This window comes from Paramormyrops kingsleyae, chromosome 10, assembly GCF_048594095.1.
Source record: "Paramormyrops kingsleyae isolate MSU_618 chromosome 10, PKINGS_0.4, whole genome shotgun sequence".
Classification (NCBI taxonomy): Eukaryota; Metazoa; Chordata; class Actinopteri; order Osteoglossiformes; family Mormyridae; genus Paramormyrops; species Paramormyrops kingsleyae.
In genome coordinates this window covers 26,453,767-26,475,745 of record NC_132806.1, presented here as the reverse complement: position 1 = coordinate 26,475,745, position 21,979 = coordinate 26,453,767, and the positions used below count along the sequence as shown (strand labels likewise).

Genomic DNA, 21,979 nt, shown 5'->3' with positions numbered 1-21,979 from the left:
ACATACAGATTAATACAAGAAAAATTATCCATGTTATTGTCACGTCATCATATTGGTGTAATGTTAGCATTAGCATGAACCAACAGCTGTGTTTACGCCACGGAAATGTCCGTTAAAGGTGTGGTTACATCCAAATGCAAGATGCCCATATTTTGCTTTGTTCCAGAAACAACACATTATAGTATTAGTTATGTATGGACCGAAACACGGTTTTTACAATAAATGTATTGATGCAGTCGGTCGTGTGACGCATTTGAACCCACGGCAGCGATATGTGTATGAATGTTAAATCTGAAGTCCAGTCGGGACATAACAGCCTCGGGCCAGATAAAACACCAGAGAAGGTACCAAAGCCAGTAGTCTCGGGGATCTCGGTATGAAACGAGCTCAGTTTTGTGTAAATAGTCTATTATTCCAGCCAGTTAAAGGTAATTTAAAGTAATAGAGGGAAATTATGCCGATGAAATCAGGCTCTCGTTATGAGGAACACGCACTGAAATAAGTAAGTTCGTTTTCTGTTCGTGTGCCGAGGTACAACGACAGCAGCATATTCAATGTATTTATAGACAACAGCGGCATGTAATTGTGAATGCTGTCATTTCGGGAGCGCTTTTTAAAAACAACTGCAGGAAAGTACATTCTTCCGCAAATACCAATGAGACATTTGTATAGAGAAAGAATGGCTTCATAACAGCCCCAGGCAAATTTACTGAACCCTCGGGCGGGTTGTCCACGACTCCTGCAGTTTATAGAAAGAGTACATGCTCTTTTTAGTTTAAACACGCAGGTTTTCCCCAGGCACTCCCACTGGTCAGACCAAAAAAGACGCCTGAAATAAGCCCTAAAAATAACGGTAGCATCCTGTGTGGCGTATGTTGACTTTGGAGGTGAGATCATCGACTTCCTCCTGATTGTTTTTCTTTGGAAAGCTGTCAATGGCAGAAATTCCCAACACGACGGAGACCCACTTCAGGCATCTGTTTAATAACTGCATTATATTAAGCATTTTATTTTTATTTATCTTTATTAACCATTACGGCAAATCGCATTAGCGGTTTTTGAGTACTATGGGGTCTTGCTGAATTTGAGTGGGTTTCCCCTGGGTATCGTGATTACTTTCCACTTTGAAAATCATTCTTGCTAATGGTGGAAACTCTGCGAGTGACTGACGGTGTGTGTGTGTGTGTGGCAGAGCGCCTAAACCTCTGAAAAGCCTACAAACATAACTGGATAAGTAGTTGCTGAAAATGGATAGATAATCATATATATATATAAAGCCCATGTGAATAAACAAAACGTTAAGGAATGGTTGTCCTCTCACCTGTTGTCACCACCAGAATGCCACGGTGCGCTGAAGGGCATGGAGTGTAGCTGCATGGCAGAGGGGGGGTCCGGGCCGATGCCGGGGGGCTCCAACAGCTTGGCCAGGTGCCAGGAGTGGGGTCTGATAACCGGTACGTTCCGTCTGTCAGGTGGGGCACAAAAGGTAGCCGTCATGAGCTGGTATCTAACAGAGAATGTTAAAGGTCACTGTAGGGGACTGGCAGACATTTCAGCAAACAAACTGCAGGAAGAAACAGGTCACTAACATTTAGTTGAAGATTCTAGAAACCTGCAGGTGAAACAGAGAAGAAGGTGTGTGACACTGGAACAAATACAGATACCTGCGTGTGCAATAAGTAACTATCACTGTGTAAACACATCGAGTTGGGGAAGAAATGACTGTTTTCCGTGAAGCTGATAGCCCACCTGACCATCAGTATCTATCCACGGCCACCTCACAGTTTGGGGGGGTCTATGGATTGGTCATGAGCTGTGAACCAGCAGAACCCCCCCCCACCCCCCCCACCCCAAAAAGACACAGTCTTCAATCACTCTTTCAGCAGAATCACTGGCTAAAACCACCAGAAAAACTGAGACCTGCCAATATGGTTACGTAGCCGTTTACCACAGACATCGAATAGTTCTGCCTGGAGGACCTCAAGCTATTTCTGTAGCAAGTATACAGTAATTTCTAAACATCAGTTCTACATCTTGCATTTTCCCAAATTGAGTACCGAACAATTACAGATTATTGAGTAACCTTTTAACTGAAGGTGACAGTAAACAATAATCAGGACATGTCCAACAGGCAAGTTTAATTAATCTGCATTATTCCTCCTCCTCCCCCCCATCAAGTGTTCTCCAGCACAAACACCTGTATCCTGCCCACCCATAAACCCATCCTGTCCAGCCCGTTCTCCTTCTATAAGTCTCCAGTCCAGAACTTACTCAGCACCCTAAGGATTCACACAGCCACGAAACGGTGAGCGAGACCAGGGACAAAACGGCCGCTCTCCAGGTCTGTCTTATGAAGGCGTCCCCCTTTCAGATCCACGTATAGATAGCAGTGTCTCTTCTGACTCCACGAACGGAATCTTTCACCCTCCCCTACTTAATTCGGGGGAATCTGTCGCTCTCTCTGGTCCACAACGCAGTCTTGCTGGAATGTGCCACAACGAGCAGGTTGACACGTATAAATCCCGGTGTTTCCCATGTGACACGGGAATTCCCAGGTGTCCGCTGCCTGAGTAGCCGTCAGACACTAACCCATGTGACCGAGTTGCTTTTCTAGTCTCATTAACATCACAGAAAAAAGCTTCTTCTCCCTTGCTGCTAGTCTTTTCAGTGCCTGCCTGTGACCCGAGAGAGAGACTGGAGCAGAACTTCGAGAGAGTCTGAGATCGATGGTTCACTGTCACCAGTCTGACCGTTCTGGGCAGGAGTGAGCTCGGACCACTGTGTTCTCATACTCCCGCGGTCCTGGCGGTCCCCCTCTCGGTGACGCTGAAGGAAGGAAGCCCGCCTCAGACGGGGAGGAAGCAATGCTGGGCGGAGATAAAGGTCAGCCAGTGGCACTCCGCGATATGCTGGGCTCACTTCATTGTTGTTGGAGACAGCAGGAATGTGGGGGCTCTTTTCCTTTTCCTATGGAAGCCATTTGATTGGACAGGGGTGTCAGTTGGGAGCACAGAGGCCTCTGCTAGCTCTTCGCCATATGATTTACCTTTACTTGCAGTTTTCTCTCTGCTGATATCAAAACACCAATCTGGGTGTGATTGTAGGGGCCTGAATTGACCTACTCTTTGGACTTAATGCCTTAATATTATGAGATGGACAGATCAAGATGAAGTGTGAAGGTGGCTGATGTTCCAGGGACAGAGAGGTTGCCTGATGTTTAAGCGAAGGACAGTTCATACTTGGTCTGAACTCTGAGGCTGTTCTGTCTAGGTCAGATGGTGTCTGGGTTTAGGACATCCCAAGCAGAGAAGCTAGATAAGCCAAGTCTGATACCTCAGCATCTTCCACACCACAACACAATGAACCTGCCACTGATAGGCCATGCTGTATGAGAAAGTGTAATCACAGTGCATCATGGGATATGTTTTAGAATCATAGTGTATGTATCATAATTTAAACAGAGCTAGCAGGGCTGAGGTGAACAGTAGGTTCTTTGAACAGTAATTCTTTGCCCCCCCTCAACCTCTTCTGAATCACAGCTGTGGAAATGGGGGGGGGGGTCCAACAAAGACCTGCTGTAAGGCAGTTGGGGACAAGGGGTCAAAACCATTTCAGCTGGGTTGCCTGAAGTAGTAGGTCACACTCCGCATTAGCAGCGTCCTGGGTCAAACCATGTCCCTTTAGACTGATTCATAGGGTTCTGGCCCGACCCGTTAAAGCGCAGAGGAGCAACATGCGAAGGCCAGCTGCAGAGCAGCAAAGGCATGCCTGCAGAAACTGCCGGGTTCAGAGGGGAGAGAAACAAACCCCCCTCCATTACGAAAGAAAACAAACAGGAGAAACAGAGGCTAATGAGCTCGTCTCCCGGGATGCGGCCCGGGGGGGGAGGCAGTGGGAGACAAATTGCGGTGGGGGCATTCCCCCAGTGGATGGAAGAGGGAAAAGCACCCCCCCGGCAATATTTATTTTTTCTGGGCACCCGCTTTCAGAGCACAGCCGCATTCCAGCTAATCAGAGCAGGGAGACAGGGTCGTTATAACAGCCCCTGCAGGAAGGGTGCCGCCCACCACGGCCAACCCACACAATGCCCCGCTTGTTTGTTCTGCGTTGTTTTTGGTAGCTGAATTGAATAATTCCCCAAAGCACGTGACCCAGGGTGCAGCGGGAAGGCAGGACCCCCTCCACATTCCTGAAGCATCCTCCTGTCCCACCCCACCTGTAACAGGATGCAGGTAGGACTGAGGTGGCTGGATTGTATGTGGCAGCAGGTGTAGCAGGGGCTACAGGAACTCCAACAGCACCTGACCCACACGTACTGGCTGCTCCAAGGAAATAGGGGGCTAAACAGATGCCACCAAAAATGGGAACTGGTACCATTGAGAGCCGTTACAGAAATTCCTGAGATGAATACAGGAGCCATCAGAGGGGGGCCTGGATTTACGGAGGAATGTTGAATGGCTGGTTTGGGCCTTTTTTTCCCTAATCACTGGCCCCACCAGGACACCCTGGGGTCTGCCCCGTCCCGAAGCTCAGTACTGCCCCAGTGCCCTTAAAACGGTGTGCTCTAATCACCTCAGTGCTTAATTTATGGCCCTTGATCCGGTCACGTGCCGGCGCTGGTGTGGCCCACGTGTGACACGCGACCTAACAAGCAGCCGGTCCCTTAGCCAAACGCACCCACAGCAGGGTAACGTCACCTACGTCTGACCCCGGGTTGGTGCTGGGGGGTGCATAGGGACCCAGGATCAGTTGAGAAGAAGCCCATCTGATATCCATGAGAAAATACACTCAGGGGCCAGTTTATTAGGTACATCTGCTTGCTAATGCAAGCAGCCTGCTCCTCTGACCGGCGAATTGTGTCTCTGCCGCTGAGTAGATGCACAGATGCAGGGTCAGGAGGTTCAGTTACTGTTTGGCCAAGCATTAGAATGGGTAAGAGGTGTGATCAAAGTGATTCTGAAAGTTGTGTGATTATTGCTGCCAGAAGTGTTAGTTACGGCATCTCAGAAGCAGGCGCCCCGCAGAGATTGTTCACGCAGTGCAGTGTCTAGACTTTACGGTGAAAGGTATAATGAACAAGAAACATCCAGTCAAAACACTTAATTAACTGTTAATGAGAAAGGTCAGAGGGGAATGGCCAGACTCGTTAAGGCTAACAGGAAGGGCATTAGTGCAAAAATAACAGCTCCTACAACAATGGTGTGCAGAAAGGCTTAACTGAGAGTTACAATTTACCAAACTTACAGAGGTTCTGGAGGAAAAAGCAGGTTATACCCAGTACTAGTAAGGTGTACCTAATAAAGTGCCTGAGTGTAGGACAGGCCAGCTACTTTCTTCACCTTAGATTAAACTCAAATCAAAGGAGATTTAATTATCCAATAAGACAACAATACAATACACCTCTGTTTATGCTGATTTTTCTGCAATAATTGTTAAAAGCATCACATTTTCAGGCTTAAAGATATTTTAAGTCTTTAACTATCCATGGGTACCCTCGTCATTACTTTTCATCTGTCAAAAAATGTTTGAAAATGCACAATTACAACTAGGTAAACAGAATAATTACATATTGACATTGAGCTGCAATCTTCACTGTAAACACGAGCAGGTTCTCTAGTGGCCCAGCTGGTTAAATAAATACAAACATTAACAAATAACTTCCCAGAAGTCGCATAGCTGCAGGTTTTCTGAAATGACCAAATGGGCCACGCGCTGTCTGTATAAACACCTTTCCGGAAAACAAAGGGATGTTTGCTAGCAGTGCGGAAAAGGTCTGACACACACAACCCAAGAATGCAGCCAAAGGAAACACAATCAAGCTGCTTGAGATCAGATAACAACCCCCCCCCCCCCCCAAAGCACTCAGTCTCCCCCCCACCACCAAGACAAGCAACACCATTTACCTAAATGCAGCTGAAGTTATGAAATTAGGCTTTTTACATAGGTATTCCGGAAAGGTCCACCAAGCTGCACATGGCTTTCCTGTGAGACTCCAGGCCCATTAGGGTTAGGAAGCACAGCTGTGGAGGAAGACCAGTCTAGTTCCTTAACTCAGCCTGATGGTCCAGCACCCTCTCAAAGTGACCCTCAGGAACTCTGGCTTGTTGGAGCCTCTTTAATTCGGAGGCCCAGGTGACATAGCAGGTATGCGACTGGATATCATGTGACCAATAGGGTTGTTTTAAAGTCTCAGAAAGGTGTGCTGCTGTGGACTTTCAGAAAGCTACTTAGCATGCATGTTCACCTGCCTAACTGATAAATTCCAAATTAAACTGCAAACTATGCAGGTCACTTTGTATGTCAACAAAGACATTGAGAGATGTAATTATATAACAGATCTCCTACTGCTGTCCTGTTCCTTATCAGGCCTTGCAATCTGACCACGGACTGTGACATGATTCAACTGTGAAGTTGTTATGCTGACAAGAGCTACCATCTCTGTCAGGCTGGGTTGTTGTTCCGCCATACACCACCGTGGGGCAGTGTTACACGGAGGAATCCATGAGCCTCCTTCAATACAGTGCGACACTGTGGGAACTGGAAGCTGCCATCTGCCTCCCCCCCTCCCCAAAACCCGCCGTGAGTCAGGGCAGCACGGAAAAAGGCAAACATTCCAGACGATCTCAGGAACTGTCGGGATGTGTCAGAGGGTAAAGGTTACCCCATGTACCGGCGGCCGGCCACACTGACGTCAGCCACACTGCAGCTCGGCCAGAGTAAACACATCCAGCGAAGCAAACCCCTCCACTCCCACAGCATGCAGGGTCGGGGGTTGGGGGGTGCAATTCGGGGGCTAAGGAGCAGTTCCTTTTCCTTCGACGTTCTTATGTTCAGGTGCCTAGGTAGGCCGGTCTAGCCCGTGGTCCACAGAAAAAAAACGGGTGTACAGTGATGACCTCACTGCATGGTTCAGTACCTTTACCTACCCCTTGTACTACAAGCTAAAGCTTTTGCTCTACTTAATTTAACACGACAGACTTAGAACTTGCTTGCACCATTAAATTCGCTTCCTCCTGCCGCGACTGTCCATGATTTCCTTGCGGTCCACATTGGCAGATTACGCTGTGAAAGGTAAGCGACACAGAAGAGGAACAGGAAGGTGGGGGAGAGGCTTAGAGACACAGTGGCATGTAGGCCACACCCTTACCTGCGCACAACCATCCTCAGGGTCCTGTAGGAGCCCTTGATGAGCACCAATGCCTCCTGGCGTGAACCGTAGAGCTCGGAACCGCAGATGTTCACCAGCTCGTCCCCCACACGCAGCTTCCTGCACTGTGCTGCCTTTCCACCCTCCTCGATCTGTTGAGGGGGAGAGAGGGGTCAGAGGTCATGGATCACAAGCATACCACACTCTAAGAAAACCCAAAGACGTAAAAGTCGGTATTGGCTGACAGACACCAGCAGGACGTGCAGCCAGGCTCTGATTCTGTACCACATATAGGCACCAAAGACAGAGACAGTCATTAACACACTCTAAACACACAGCAATCTCCACCACCACCTTACACGGCAAACTTCCACAAAAAAAATTACACCTTATCCTTTACAGTGGACTTTATGACTTGATATACATAACTTATTTTTGAAGTTATTGAAGTGACTCATTGATACAGTATCAGGGTAATTCTTTTTGGTCTAATATCCAGTACTTTTGGCCAAGGGTCCAGACTCCCCAATCTCTGTGCCCCTTGCAGGCTCTACACACAGACCCACCCCAAGACTCACTGAAAGACAAATACCCCCCTGAGGAAGAAAAGCTGAACCGGAAAGAAACCCCCCTATGCTCTTGTACTGGATAAGCAGTTGGATGGATGAACAAAAGAAACACTAAGGGAGAAAACCAAGGCTCTGGAGCAGGTGTGCAGATCAGTGTGAGGCTGACCATGGTCACGTCACTCCCATAGCCGTCACAGCCTCTCCATCTGAGTACAGCGTGAGACAGAGAGACTTTAGCTGGCCTGACCCCTCACAGGGTGAGAACGCTGAGGCTCTCACGCTTTCCACCATCTGTGTCCATCGAAGCCACCGCCAAAGATCCCAGACACCATTGCACAAGGCTTGGCACAGAGCAGGCCGGCATTGCGCGGCCTTCCACCCTCCACACCCAACCATTCTGAGCAGAGAAGTCTCCCATATGCCTTCCTTTGTTTACACTTACCCCCGTTTTCTCTGGCTCCTTGAATTAGTCAAATTCATAGAGGCCACCGGCCAGATGGCCGGATTGCGGCCACATTGTGACCATCACACCAGGCAAGGCGACATAGTGGAGCTCTCCTGATTCTCAGCTCTGGAAGAGAGACCTCAAAAGGCCAGCAAGAGCGAGCCCGTGGACCCCTACCACACCAGCTCCAGCTGGGAGGCCTATACAGAAGGAAGTAGAAGAACTTCATGTGCGAGAAAGGTCCAGGTCTCGAGTCGTTGGGATTCCCCAATGGGCCATGAAGTTCCAACCTCTCAGCTCTGCTACTGGGGGTCTGGGAGCTCGGAGGCCACCTGTAGGAGGATGCAGGTAAACTGGAACCTCAAACCAGCCTCCCACTAGAGAAATAACTACAGACTACTGATTTCTTCTTGTTTTCCATTGTCTCGAAGCTGACAGGGAGTGGATTGGGGAAAGGACTTGGACAGATTCAGCGGGGGAGTCGAGGCAGTCCCAGACCAGCACCCTCTCTTCCCATGATGCTCTCCTGGCATGGGGCCCTCCGACAGCCGTGACGGGAGGAATGCATGTAATGGAGAAGTATTGCACAATTTATAACTGCAATTATAGACTGACATGGGCTGCCCCCTCCCCCTATCTGACAGCCATGTGGAACATCCCAGACTGCGTGACTTCCCCCTCCTCAGCCATGCGAGACCAGCTGGACACCGGCCGGCCCTTCTGTGATTCTAGTATCCCCTGTGTGTTAGCGATGGTACCGTCCCTCAGAGGATGAGTCTCTCTCCTCAAGCCACTACAGGCCGAACCTTGCACACCCCCTCCCCAGGGATTTAGGATAAGCCAGTTTGCTCAGGTAAATTGCTGGAAGTTCCTGGGTTATTCCACACGGTCAGATGCAGAGGGCTGAGCTCGAGGCTGTTAGTTCCCAACAAAGCCTTTATCTCCACAGCATCCCCAAGAATCACAATGGGACCTCAGGTGGCCTCGGCAGTAGCACAAATTGCTGAATCTCAGGTCATTTCATCTTCTAGGAAAAGGATAGAAAGAATAAATAGAGAGCCAGGAAAAACGGCGTAGCTTCAGAGCTCCCTGCCGGCCATTCTGACTGACTTTTTCCCCCAAGGCTGTGACTTAATGGAACGTGAGCCTCGTTAATTCCGTCTCCCTTGGCTTCCGCGTTTATTCACAGCACGGGGGCCGAGGGCCAACTCCTGGCACGCTTCAGTAAACCCAGGGGAGCTGTAGCTGGATGGGGCCCCGCGTCAGAGAGCGCTATGGAACCCTGGTGGGTGGGACTTACGCGAGTCCGCGGTGTCAGACTAGGCTTGAGCGAATGGTGAACCAGCAGGGTCGACCAATAAGGAGAGAATGTGTCAGTGATTGATAGCACATGATAATACAAAGACTGGTTTCTTCCAATGGTGACTCTAAGGCTCTGTGTGCAGAACTGCCATTTAGTTGTCCAAGGGCTTTTTTTTGTGTAGTTTCATGGGCAGAGAAAGAGGGAAATACCCTCTTTCTTAGCTTGTTGCTGGTGCCACACCCGTGTTCCACTGGACCTCTCCACGTCCTGCTCCAGGCCTGGCGCTGGTCCGGGTGCCCGACCCCGATCCCCGGTGAGCAGCCACCGCCGCCTCACAATGAGGTCCTTGTGTGGCTGGGAATGCTGCCCCCCCCCCTCAGCACGCTCCCTAAGGAACAACTGCTCATTAGGAACCAAAAAATAATAATAAAAAAACTCCACCTTGATCCTTTAAATAGAACTGGGCATGATATTTATGCTGCCTATTTTTAATTAGCCTCCATTATACAAGGAGCCTTGGAGAAATGCCTGTTTGGTTGGGAGGGGGAATTGCAGAATTAATTCCCCCTTTACTTTGTCTCCAATTCATCAGCAAGATGAAACAAACTCTCGGAGCGTCTGGGAGAGATGTAAAAATAAACCACCCAATTACCAGATGGCTGGAAACAGTGCTGATTTCATGGAGGTGATGACTTTATACAGTGAGCAGTATTGAGATGATTTTAACAGCCTGGGCAGTATACCATAAAGACAGGCCATGCTTCCCACCTCTGATGTTCATAGAGATGACAAACATTACCCCCCCCCCCCAAATAATAGCTGAGAAGCTTGCTTTACACCACACTGCACCCCACTACCCATGGGAGCAATTTTGTTAAGGATCAGCTCAACAGACCTTGACGGGCTCACGGATCGAACCAACACCGGATCTTCGGGGATGTAACTTCCTGAGGTCCCTCTGATATCTGGCCACCCCCCCCCCCCATCCCGAGGCAGAGGGCACCCCGCACTGATGTGGCAGCTAAAGCAAGCCAGGCCCAGGTCTTCCAGCTTCCTGTACACCCCACTCCCCCGGTCCGTGTGCCAAAGGAAACGTCACACCCGCTTGTTCTGGCCGTGCCAGGGTGTATGCGCTGGGCACAGTGCCCACCATTGTGCTGGGAGGGTTACTCACACTGGGCACGGGAGCCTGATGGTGACGCTGCCCAGTTACCTTGTACTCCATAAGCCCAGCAGCTGTGCCAGTCTGCCTTCCGCAGCCATACTGTGCCACACACTCACTGCGCCCTGCATGCCCGGTACACTGTCCCTCCCCCTGCACTGTCCACTGTAATGTCAGTTATGTTCTCCTATATGTATTCCCATTGTACAGTTTACATATGTAAATACTGACTTCTTTATTCATTTGATACTTTGCACAACTTCCTGTCCCTTTACTGCCAGATGTACACTATTTATGGTTATTAATGACAATCATCAGTGTTTAATGTTGTTTCTCTTTTATATTTATGTTTGTTTTCACAATAGTTGGGCAACTAAGCATTTCACTGCACATCGTACCAAGTCTAACTGTGTATGTGACAAATAAAACTAAAAATAGTAAAAATAAAAATAATATCCAGCATGCTGTCCCTCCCCCATAATGTCCAGCATGCTGTCCCTCCCCCATAATGTTCAGCATGCTGTCCCTCCCCCATAATGTCCAGCATGCTGTCCCTCCCCCATAATGTCCAGCATGCTGTCTCTCCCCCATAATGTCCAGCATGCTGTCGCTCCCCCATAATGTTCAGCATGCTGTCCCTCCCCCATAATGTCCAGCATGCTGTCCCTCCCCCATAATATCCAGCATGCTGTCCCTCCCCCATAATATCCAGCATGCTGTCCCTCCCCCATAATATCCAGCATGCTGTCCCTCCCCCATAATATCCAGCATGCTGTCCCTCCCCCATAATGTCCAGCATGCTGTCCCTCCCCCATAATGTTCAGCATGCTGTCCCTCCCCCATAATGTCCAGCATGCTGTCCCTCCCCCATAATATCCAGCATGCTGTCCCTCCCCCATAATGTCCAGCATGCTGTCCCTCCCCCATAATATCCAGCATGCTGTCCCTCCCCCATAATGTCCAGCATGCTGTCCCTCCCCCATAATGTTCAGCATGCTGTCCCTCCCCCATAATGTCCAGCATGCTGTCTCTCCCCCATAATATCCAGCATGCTGTCCCTCCCCCATAATATCCAGCATGCTGTCCCTCCCCCATAATGTCCAGCATGCTGTCCCTCCCCCATAATGTCCAGCATGCTGTCCCTCCCCCATAATGTCCAGCATGCTGTCTCTCCCCCATAATGTCCAGCATGCTGTCCCTCCCCCATAATGTCCAGCATGCTGTCTCTCCCCCATAATGTCCAGCATGCTGTCCCTCCCCCATAATATCCAGCATGCTGTCCCTCCCCCATAATGTCCAGCATGCTGTCCCTCCCCCATAATATCCAGCATGCTGTCCCTCCCCCATAATGTCCAGCATGCTGTCCCTCCCCCATAATGTCCAGCATGCTGTCCCTCCCCCATAATGTCCAGCATGCTGTCCCTCCCCCATAATGTCCAGCATGCTGTCCCTCCCCCATAATGTCCAGCATGCTGTCCCTCCCCCATAATGTCCAACATGCTGTCCCTCCCCCATAATGTCCAGCATGCTGTCCCTCCCCCATAATGTCCAGCATGCTGTCCCTCCCCCATAATATCCAGCATGCTGTCTCTCCCCCATAATATCCAGCATGCTGCCCCTCCCCCATAATGTCCAACATGCTGTCCCTCCCCCATAATGTCCAGCATGCTGTCCCTCCCCCATAATGTCCAGCATGCTGTCCCTCCCCCATAATGTCCAACATGCTGTCCCTCCCCTATAATGTCCAGCATGCTGTCCCTCCCCCATAATGTCCAGCATGCTGTCCCTCCCCCATAATGTCCAGCATGCTGTCCCTCCCCCATAATGTCCAGCATGCTGTCCCTCCCCCATAATGTCCATGCTGTGTTTATTGTGCCTCCTCAGTTCATTGTGCTTGTACCTCCCTGTCCTTATTATCACAGCTCCTGCCCCGATCCTGATCCCATCTGACAGATCCATGAAAGAAGCCTCACAAAAGCCCATTTTGTAAAGGCCCTCAAGTCATTTTGATTAGTCTGAATGTGATTCAAGCCTCCACTGGCTGACAGAATGATTAAGACACTGATAACCTGGAGCTGCATGAATGTCTGGATAAATACAGAGTAGTGGATTGGAGATCAGACTAACCATGTGCTATTCCAGTACCAAACCAAGGGGGGCGGGACTCATGTCTTCCCCTAATCTAGAGAAAACCACATAAATGGTAACCACGAGGTCCCTGGAGGCATGCGGACGAGCGCATCAGATGCAGCGATAGCTGCAGACTAGACCAGAATGCAGAGATGTTCGAGCCATGTCTAAACACCCAGGTTATACCACATGCGGTTGTCAAAGGCATGCGAGAAACATTTGGCATCAATTACACTCCTCTCCCGTCTAATTGTTCATATAGTAACTGATCCCCATTGCTGTGTCATATGACCATGCGTCCGTCTGTCTGCAGTTACGCGCATTCCATATGCGCATGCCTACCCAGCAGCATGTTGCATTAAATGTGAAATCCGCTCAGGTCACACCAAGGCTGCTCCCCTGCCAGACTGATCTCCCAGAAACACTCACATGTGGACCAGGGTCTCAACAAGGGCTTGGTCCACTGATATATGAATAAGATATTCATATATAAGATATTACACAGACGTGGATCCAGAAGCAGATTCCTCCTAGTAGTACTGCCTGGTACAACGAAGTGCCCCCCCTTCCCCCAAGCACACATTCACATAATGAATTTTACAGGAATTTCACAAAAAAAAGTCGGTAATGTTAAATTAGCCCACAGAGTCGTTCAGTCTCCCCACTGCCCTATCCAGTTTCACACAGTCACCATCCCTGCACCCCCCAACTGTGCTCAAGCCCCATCCCTAATGCCCCTCCCCCCAGTCCCTCTGCCCGATCGCCGTCTCTGACTCCCCCATTGACTCTGCTCGATCACCGTTCATGGGCCTCCCCCGCATCCCTAGTTTGGCAGGGCACTGAAAGAGAGCTCTGCTATCCTGCCAAAAATGCAAAACAAAAAAAAAACTCATGACTCACAGTGAGCTGAATCAACAGATTTGTGATCCCTATGCACTTTCCCACTGCCGTAAAGGAAAACGGTAACTTGTGCTCTTATCATCGCATAGAAAAAGGAAGCACTGTTCTGTTACAACATAAATCAATAGAAATTGCTGTAAGCATAGATAATCTGCAATCATCTGTATTTTATGAAGTAGTTAAAAAGCACAACTCCCACAACGGGCATCTCAGACTACAAAGCACACCTCCACACCACCATAATGTGCCCTCTACGTTAAAAAGTGGTCGTAAATAAATCCAGACGTGCGCCTCATACGACACATTCGCTTTACAAACTTTATGATCCATTTAACTTTTATTGGACGAGAATGCGAATAGGAAAGCAAAATGACTGCAATGTTATGTAATATGTCTGCATCTTTCGATCTGAGTGGCCAGGCACTGTTATCTCTAACTCCCCTTCTCTCACTAATGCCCCTACTCTCTCGCTAATGCCCCAACACTCTCACTACTACCCCTACTCTCTTGCTAATGCCCCAACACTCTCACCACTGCCCCTACTCTCTGTCTACTAACCCCTACTCTCTCAGTAATAGTTATACTGCCACTACTCTCTCACTACTTCTGCTACAATCTCACTAATGCCCCAATTGTTTCAGTTATTCCCCGATACTCTCACTATTGCCCTTATTTTCTCACTACCTCCTCTACTTCCTCACTACTTCCCATGCTCTCATTCTCGCCTAAATTCTCTTACTTTGTCCCCTGCTCTCTCACTATTTCCCCTACTCTGTCACTGCTACTAATTTCGCTCACTGCTAGCCCTACTGTGCCATAGCAGTCCTTGGCTTTTAATGTATGATCCCACAACAGCGTTTAAACGACAGAAGTGAAACACACGATGTACCAAATTGGTCATAAACAGGCTCGGCGTGAATCCCACGTGCGTATGGGCTAAAGCCTTCGGCGTCTACTTGAACAGTGGCTCACTGTCTAGCTAATTACACCAAATGTTCAGGCAAATTCATGGAAAACTGAACATCAGCTAAGTCGCTCTTCTCCCCTGAAGAGCTTTCTGATGGACCTTCAGCTACTCCTCACATCTCAGTGCATTTCCGGGCTCCCAGGGCTCAGACAGTGTCTATAATGATGTAATGAGAACCGGTTACCAGCAGCCACTCTAAAAAAAATCTGGGGGTCAATAGTGGGTACGTGTTAAATTATCCCAAGTCCAGAAATCATCAACTGCTCCCATAGCTGCTCGCAGCATAGAGAGGCACAACCGCACGCAGAAATAAAAAGTATTAGACGACAACCCTGAGGCAAAAACAGCAAAACCTGCGGTAGTCTGCTTTAGTGACCAGCATTGACGATGCAATAACAATGCTAAACATTTGAGCTGCATGCTCAGATAGGGAAGAGGGACTTCGAGGAGAGAAAGACCACGGCCAGTTTGTTTTAACCATAAAAAATGTTGTTGTCTAAAACAAACCACATTTTATACTGCCATGCTGTGAAATGTAATGTTTCTGTTCTGCGGTTAAACTAAGAAATAAAGATCCTGTGTGTCTGAGGCCAGAGTGACTAAAACTTGTTGTGATACACAGCAAAATGTATGTCCAGAAACAGGATGTGGTCATCGATGACTTCCTGCCTCATTCCTGCCAAATCATGTGACCCATCTTTACGTCAGGCTTCTGCTTGTACTCAAACAGGCACCGGTGCAATATGTTCTTTTAGATGTTCCAACTAGTGAGTGTGTTTGGCCTGTGGCTGCTGTGTGTCTGTACTTCGGCTCCAGGCAAGAAGCTGCGGCCCCAAGTGTCCCTGTGTCTGCTTGACCTTCGGGCAGACGCCGGCGACTCCGGTCAGAAGCCCCCAGGTCACAGGTCTTAGTACCACAGACCGGGAGATGGGAGCGACCACTGCACCTAAACCCAACCACCTCAGTCCACTGAACATAGCTCATGACATTGATCCTTCTGCTACCAACAGGCCGACAACGGCAATGTCAGTAATATTCGGCTGCTGTCCCACCAAACGTGTGGCCATCATAATCTAAAAATGACTCTTCTGACTGTCACATGCTGGTGACTTCACTGGACGTTCACCAGACTGTTATTGAAGGCGGAACTCAACTACCGGAATGAATGGTGGGGGTGGGGAGGGGCAGGCGGGCATGGGTGGGGACGGCAGGGGTGACTTCCTGACTACTCCGCAGTCTGGAAAAGCTGGGTAATGCAGTCGGGGGAGTGATGGCATGAGCCCTGAAGCACACGGGCAAAGGGGGGAAGGAGCTTTTTCCCAAAATCCTCTCCTGTAGCCAACTTAGCGTTACAAACTGCCAGAAAGAGCCCAGGACCCTGACGGCATGTCAGCGTCTCCGTCTCCTGGGATGCCGCCACCGTGCCTCGACATGTAGCTCGCATTGTTAGCATTGCTATTACGCTGCTTTGCTGATGCTATCTAAAGCAGCCCACTGCTTTCAACCCATTTGTATTCCGCTGGATATTTTCTATAGATATTTATCTCTCTGCGACCCATAACCATTTGTAAGACTGATGGATGGATGGATGGATGGATTTCTCTCTAGTTTTACTGGTTTGATATTGATAAATGTAATGTACAGCACCCTGCAAAAGCAGAGGGTCAGTCAGTAACAGCTGAGGGTCAATAACCTCCACCCTCACAAATCTGTGTATTTAGTTAGTTGGTGTCTCTGCTGCCTGTCAGCTGTCCTTACAGATACATCGTCTGCCATTTTCTGTCGGGGCCAGACGGCTTTGACACTGGGCGAATGCTGTGGCATTCCGCTCTTCGCCCGAGGGCTTAATTCTCCTTGCCAAGGAGGTGCAAGGCTCACCAGAGCTCGAGACAAGAAAGAGCAAAATGCAGATGGAGTTCTGTGCTGACAGAAAGCAAGACTAAGACGGGGGCGAAATGTATCGACATTTTCATTTTCCCAGCATCCCCTGGGTCCGCACTTATCATAAGAGAGCGAAACGGGTCACAGAGCAAACCTGCAACACTTCTCTCCTACGCCTCACTTATCTTGTGTGGCTGATATCAATTTTACATAAGAACACCTAACAAACAACTACTCTGGTAAGACAAACATTAGTGAGTATTGTACTTTGGAATTATGAAAGTTACATTTTGGAATTTTGAGACTGGGAATGTACACACCAAAGCTCTACATGCCACAGCAGAGGCCTGCGACAGACCCACTGGGTGAACTGGAATCTGTATCACGAATGAAACTTTCAAAGTATGCTCTCACATACGTTTCATGTTCTCTCACATACAGACATGCAAAAGATGTGAAAATGGATGTGGAGAGGCGCCACACACCAACGACTTACAAGCACGACCAACTCACGTGACACCCCCCCTCTACCAAAAAAAGGAGTCAGAGAATGAGATCTTGGGGGCTTGTTTCCTCATCAATATCATCATTCAAGAAAAATAAATCACTCCAGTGGGACGCAGCAAAAGAGTCCGACCACCCCGCCAATCAGCCCATTCGACTCAAACAATAACAAGTATATCTACTGGGAACCTTTCCATGTCTGGACACTGGAAATACGCTGCAATAAACCAGCACTGACTATGCAAAAAGTAAAGACATAAAATCCACCATTCTACAGGTGTCACTCTCAGACATAACAATTCTCTAAACTAAAGGCAAATATTGATCCAATTACATAAAACGACAGCTGTAAGACTTCCTCCGGGCAATACAGTGATGTGACATGGCTGCATAACCTATAGGATGTATATTCAAGTTCTTGAACCCGGCTATAGTACTGCAGAATTAGCAAGGAATTTAACTAGTAATATATTCCAACCATATATGGGAGGGGAACCCAGAGTACCTGAAGGAAACCCCACGGCGACGCAGGGAGAACAAGCTCCACATACATGGAACCCTGGCAGAGACTGGAACCCAGGTCCCAGAAGGGTGAGTGCTAACCACTGCACCACCATGCCACCCCTAGTAATATATCTGGCTGTATAAATGTATAAAACTTGTAAGTCACTGTAGCTAAGATGAATCCTCGGTGATAGAACATAAGTGCCTACTCCTTTCAAAAAAGTTCAATCATGAGTTTTTAAAATGTTTTAAATGTTTTTTCAGTGTCACTCAGGTAGACACAAAGTCACAGAGCTCAACCCGTCAATTACACAGAATAGCTGCGTAAGAACAGCCCCAGTGTCACGTCTCAAAATGGAGACTCTGCCTTTAAGGTGAACTCTGAAAGGCAGACTCTTAGATGAAAGCAACGTTTATCATTTCACAGGGAAAAATCTCACAATGTCTTCATTCATGGATTTGGAGACTGGGACGCAAAGAAACATGCATGGTTTCAGTATGCAAATTATAAAATGTCTGGGGACATGGAAAATTTCTACAGTCTGGACACAAAAATTGACATAAAATGTTTACTTTTCCACCACTGGCCAAAAAGAAACGGGCGCGCGGACACACACACGCGGGATTCATTGTAAATCCATTGTTGTAACATCCATTCAGATTAGCTGAGGACAAGCCAAGAGTTTATATGCTGGTATTTTGGCCCTGGATTTGTAATCTGCCATCTCTCACGTACGTTGAATACCTCACTGACATAAACAAATAAAATTATATTTAAAAAAAATAATAATAAATCCGTCCCAGTTTCGGTGAAAGTTTCATGGCGGCGCAGAGGAGGTGGGTGTGGAAAAGACACTGCGCGCTATGGTATGCGAATTAGGTGGCAGTAAATAAAACGATTCAAAGGCTCAAAGTTCACCGCGGGACACCATGGGAGTTGTTCCCGGGCGTCGGATGTTAGATGGGAGAAGAGAAGCGGAAAAATTCACCGCGTGTGAAATTCCCTTCAAAGCTGCCTGGAGCGGGACCCTCCCACGGTGCAGATAAGGCTCAGTAATGCTGTCATCCAGACAGCAAAATACTTACCTAATTAATGTCTAATTCATTCAGATGTTTACCTTTCAATGTCTGTCATTCAGACATTAGATTATGCATGAACAGCACAACGATCGACGAATATTTTCCTACATTGTTAAACAAAGTGATTCAACTACAACGAGTCCAGCTTTAACATATTTTCCTCTGTCTGCGTTACAATACTACACTGGAATATAACAAGCAATATACAGTTACTTTACATGTGATTTATGATCTCTAACGGAATCGTGAGAGCCTACAGTTTTCCAGAAGATAAAATTTATAGCCTAACACCCGCACAAAGTAAACACGATATTTCAATAAACCTAACGAAATAAATACAGACAGGGAACAAACAGCAAGCTCAGGTGGATTCTGGCAGAAAGCAACATTTGGAAAGACCCTCGACTATAGGTGGAAATGGCCAAAACCGACTTGGATAGCTGCGCTTGGCCAGAAGCAACGGACGCAACTAATAAAATATTTAGTACTTGTTATAAGTCTCAATAAATTTTAACCTTCCATGTCCAAAAAAGATGTTAAACATTGCATTTTAGAAACACTTGCAAATGTTGATTTGTTCTCAGATATGTTCTGTCAGTAGGGTTCTGTTAGAAATGTAAAAGGCAACCTCTGTACATGTTGGAGTGACAATGTGCAAAAGAGGCACATAATTCAGACATACCGAAAATACCAAAACAGTGTAAACTAACGTATTTAATGGCCCCCAGACAGGCGTATGTTAGCGGGGTAGAAACTGCAAAGCCATACTTTTGTTATGATGAGCGGCTCCCCGTGCTCCAGACCTCCTTTCAGCGTGAATCCCCACGGAGCCCCTCCGTGCAGCTGGACCTGGATGTGGTGGAAGGACACGAGCTGCTCCACCGTCTCCATGCGCTGCTCCGGCCGCGACACTCGCGTCCTCAGATGATCGCGGCTGTCCATGCGGCGTCGAGAAGGTCCCCGGTTTCCATCACCGCTACTACATTGCGGCTACCCAAAGGGGGGAGAGATGGAGAGCTACTTTTCAGTCCACAGGAAAAAGGGATCATGAGTGACAAGGAGGGGGGGGGGGACGGTTATAAGTGGGTCAGTTTTAAAAGTTCTGTGCGGAGTACGAAACGGGGAGGGCTCGGCAGAGGATCAACAGTTGCATTGTGCCCCCCTCAAAACTTACAATCGCTGCCTGCGGGTACTAAATTTGGCTTATTGCGTGTGGCTGTAGTTGTGTCTACCCGAAAATGTGAAAACTTTAGTTTTAGTACGTGGCAATCCTGCTGTTAAATGTTACTGCAAGAAAAAAATTCCAGTGACCGAAAGGCTCGTAGTTTTTAGGTTTGAAATTACAGCAGTAACTGTCGGATTTTATTTAGCGCTATTTCTTTGTGTCTTCTCTGTCTCGAACGCCTTGTAAAGTTTTGTAGTCAGATAGCCCTTTTACAGCAGAGATAGGAAAACCTCCGGGCCAACTACTGATTATTTATGTGCAGCTTTTAAACACTGCAGAATGCATTTGCCCGGCACACGTGCTGGAAAAGTTTCGAGCTAACACTATTTGGGAATAATGGATCGCCCTAAGCTTATGCGAAACATACATTGTTTTCGAAAAGGCTTTAAATCTGTTTAACTATGAATACATTTTGTATCGGTTAGAAATATTAAATTTGTAAGAGCATGCAGCTTAGTTTCACACAGAAGCAGTAGCTCCCCAATGTACATTCGCTTAATTAACCTCGGGACAGCAATGTGCCATAGCCTCCCTGAAAGAGTCCAGTTCAAACTGAAAACAACTGTGATCCATGAAATGTATACGAAGACCAAAAGCGCCGGCAAACACGGGTTAACTTTTTCAGTTAAAATGCTCTTAATTTATAACGTGGATTTTGTAATCACCATGAAAATATTATCACTGAAAACGAAATACATAAAATGAATGGATTTATTAACTGGATTTTATGTTGTGTATACACTAGTTCAGGGAGGTGACATTTTTATTTCAGAAACGATGTGGATCTGGAAATTCCATGGTTCAAAATTTCCTGCTTTTGAATCACAAGTAAAATGCCTATGTGTTGATGGGCAATTAGGAAGTATATGATGAATATAGTTCTTAAGAATGTGCCCCGTACTCTATTCCTGATTTTTTTTTTTTTTGGGGGGGGGGGGGGGTTCTGGATCTTATCCCAGGCAACATGTGGCACAGGGCAGGGGAACACCCTACATGGGATACCAAATGACAGGGTATATACACGCCTTAGAGCAACTTAGAGAACACAATGTTTTTTTATGTATTAATGGTGCGATTAATAGTAACCTCCCACGTAAAATGTAAAAACCTACAGCCAATAGCCGAGCGGGCTAATTCAAGTCACGTGGGTACTTTGGTTCCGGTTGGATTAAACCAGACGGTGGCTCACAGCGCATCGTAACCTCGCCACGGATTAGTAATTGCTGTCATTAATTAACCAATTGATCCCCAGTTTGGGAAATTGTGCTTTGTTTTGCCATACTGGATATTTATTAAAATATGAAATATTTAATTATAAATAATTTCTACTAGCTTGTTAGAGTACAGTAGCCAGGCCTACTGTAAACGAAAAAACACGTGTAAAATAAGCTGAAATGTGTGCCTTTATTTTTTCAAAATAGTTCCTTATTTACTTGCTTGCTTGAATGTCCGTTATTCAAAAAAAATAAAAAAAATCCAGGAACGTGTACTGTGAACTTTGTCCGACGTGTCCTGCTGCTAAAGAAGCCTTAATTCCAGTCGCCTAAAACCATCCATAAATATATGTTTCAGCGCTTGTCAGAAGGTGTTGTTTTCTTAGACGAATGCTGAGCTGCTACTGTATACCTTAATTAGCTGGAGTTTTCTCTGCCTTTCTGCAGTCGTCGTCTGCCGCAGATGCCCGCAACTACAGCAATTATGGTACCTCCACCCACCCACTGCAGAAAGCGCTGCCCCCGCTGCTTGTTGTCCGTGTCGCTGGGGAGACGCCCGAAGAAGCCACTCGGAGGTGAGGCCTGAGCGGGCAGCCGCAGAGCCGCTTTTGTGCATAAGATGCACCGTAGACAGAGCAACAGCCAGCACCAATCTGGAACAATTCTGCCATTAACTGGTTTCCTTGGTTCCTCTCCCTCATCCGCCACATACATTGGCTTGCTTAACTCGGTTCACAATGGGCCCCTTTGAAAATAGCTCCAGGAGTGGCATTTCACGGAATGGCCGCATTCCCGGCTTCTTCCGCGGTTACTGGAGCTCAAACTCGTAGCTCCCTCGCAAACTACTCAAAAGACTTTGTGCTGGCAAAAAGTACATAGGAATACAGTCACACCCCCATTTTTTCTTATTACAATAAATTCCTTTCTCACATTATATAGAAGTTTAGC

At 47.6% G+C, this 21,979-nt stretch overlaps 1 protein-coding gene and 1 long non-coding RNA gene across 4 annotated transcripts in view; one reads left to right on the top strand and one right to left on the bottom strand.

The window, feature by feature from the left end:
* Window positions 1-21,720, bottom strand: part of LOC111836356 (protein Shroom4-like) — a 30,784-nt gene extending 9,064 nt beyond the window's left edge. Inside the window, exons 1-4 of one of the 3 annotated variants that reach the window (XM_023797503.2) lie at window positions 21,444-21,720; window positions 19,361-19,582; window positions 7,148-7,299; window positions 1,322-1,465 (exon numbers count right to left, since the gene is read on the bottom strand). In XM_023797503.2, the coding sequence (XP_023653271.2) occupies window positions 1,322-1,465; window positions 7,148-7,299; window positions 19,361-19,582; window positions 21,444-21,647 (722 nt within the window). In that variant the 5' untranslated portion in view covers window positions 21,648-21,720. Of the gene's footprint in view, window positions 1-1,321; window positions 1,466-7,147; window positions 7,300-19,360; window positions 19,834-21,443 lie in introns of those variants that run through there. The other 2 variants (XM_023797502.2, XM_072717601.1) reach the window with 2 other exon arrangements.
* Window positions 175-10,120, top strand: LOC111836357 (uncharacterized). The gene is made up of 5 exons (XR_002836395.2): window positions 175-344; window positions 1,338-1,454; window positions 2,660-2,883; window positions 7,695-8,509; window positions 8,593-10,120. It is a non-coding gene; the product is annotated as an uncharacterized lncRNA (long non-coding RNA).
* Window positions 21,721-21,979: the final 259 nt, after the last annotated feature.